Source organism: Colobus angolensis, unplaced genomic scaffold (genome assembly GCF_000951035.1).
Source record: "Colobus angolensis palliatus isolate OR3802 unplaced genomic scaffold, Cang.pa_1.0 Scaffold96, whole genome shotgun sequence".
In the NCBI taxonomy this organism is placed as follows: Eukaryota; Metazoa; Chordata; class Mammalia; order Primates; family Cercopithecidae; genus Colobus; species Colobus angolensis.
The window spans coordinates 2570206-2571594 of record NW_012123598.1 but is presented as its reverse complement, the minus strand read 5'-3'; the positions used below and the strand labels follow the sequence as shown (position 1 = coordinate 2571594).

The 1389-nt window shown below is 64.1% G+C and overlaps 1 protein-coding gene across 1 annotated transcript in view; it reads right to left on the bottom strand.

Moving 5' to 3' along the window:
- Window positions 1-1389, bottom strand: part of DNAAF3 (dynein, axonemal, assembly factor 3) — a 7943-nt gene that overhangs the window by 3091 nt on the left and 3463 nt on the right. The window contains 2 exon segments of the mRNA XM_011932589.1: window positions 317-499; window positions 807-964. Of these exon segments, the coding sequence (XP_011787979.1) occupies window positions 317-499; window positions 807-964 (341 nt within the window).

Genomic DNA, 1389 nt, shown 5'->3' with positions numbered 1-1389 from the left:
CCAGCCCCTCCTCCCTCAGACCCAAGAATTCGGGTCCCCAGCCCCTCCTCCCTCAGACCCAAGAGTTCGGGTCCCCAGCCCCTCCTCCCTCAGACCCAGGAGTCCAGGCCCAGCCCCTCCTCCCTCAGACCCAGGAGTCCAGACCCCTGGCTCTTCCTCCTCCCTCAGACCCAGGAGTCGAGACCCCCAGCCCCTTCTCCCTCAGACCCAGGAGTCCAGGCCCCAGCCCCTCCTCCCTCAGACGCAGGAGTCCAGGCCCAGCCCTCCTCCCTCAGACGCAGGAGTCCAGGCCCAGCCCTCCTCCCGTGCCCCTCACCCCGCGGTCATGCAGCTTCATGCGCAGGTCCCAATCGCTGACACCGCGCCTGGCGTCGTAGCGGGAGCCCAGGTAGTGGCGCAGCCGCGAATCCCAGAGGCGGCTCATGGGGAAGGCCTCGGGCCCTTTCTCGCCGCCCGCCCAGAAGCGGAACACGGCCTCCAGGGCGTCCCGCTCGCGGAACTGCGGGGCGAGGCACGCGTGGGGAGAGAGGGAGGCAGAGAGGGATGCAGGGAGAGCGGCTTCTAATTGACCCTCTCTTCCATCCCAGAACAGGGGAACGATTCCCCTGTTTCTCGGATGGAGAAACTGAGGTTCCGAAAGCAGAAGCCACCTGCTGCCCCCAGGCCAAATCCCACAGTGGGAGTCGGGGAACTGGGATTCGAACTCCCGAACCCGCCACCTGCTCCATCAACGCACGTCCTTTGGACTGCGCACTTCCATTCTTCCCGCGGCCACCCGATCCCAGATGGAGGCCGGGCGGCGGCACCTTGAGGGCGCGGAGGCTGAGCCAGGGCAGCTGCTCCTCCAGGCGGTCGGGCTCGGGGACCAGGTGAGCCAGCAGGTCGGCCTGGGCGCGCACGAAGGCAGCCACCGGCGGGCGCAGCAGCGCGTTCCCCCACACCTCCAGGAAGGTCTCGCTCCGCTCTAGGGAGAGGGGGAGGTAATTGGGGGAATGTGCGGAGGAGGGATCCCAGGAATTAGACCCTTAATATGTTGTTAGGTCATAGTGACATAATGAAAACAATGAATCCCTGCAAACTCCCCAAGCTTTCCAAAAACTACATGAAGAACAGGGCCGCGGGCGAGGTGGCGGGCGCCTGTAGTCGCAGTTACCCGGGAGGCTGAGGCAGGAGAATCGCTTGAACCCAGAGGGGGAGGTTTGCAGTGAGCTGAGATCCTGCCATTGCACTCCAACCTGGACAACAGAATGAGACTCCCGCCTCTAAAATAAATAAATAGGGCCGGGCGCGGTGGCTCAAGCCTGTAATCCCAGCACTTTGGGAGGCCGAGGCAGGTGGATCATGAGGTCAGGAGATGGAGACCATCCTGGCTAACACGGTGAAACCCCG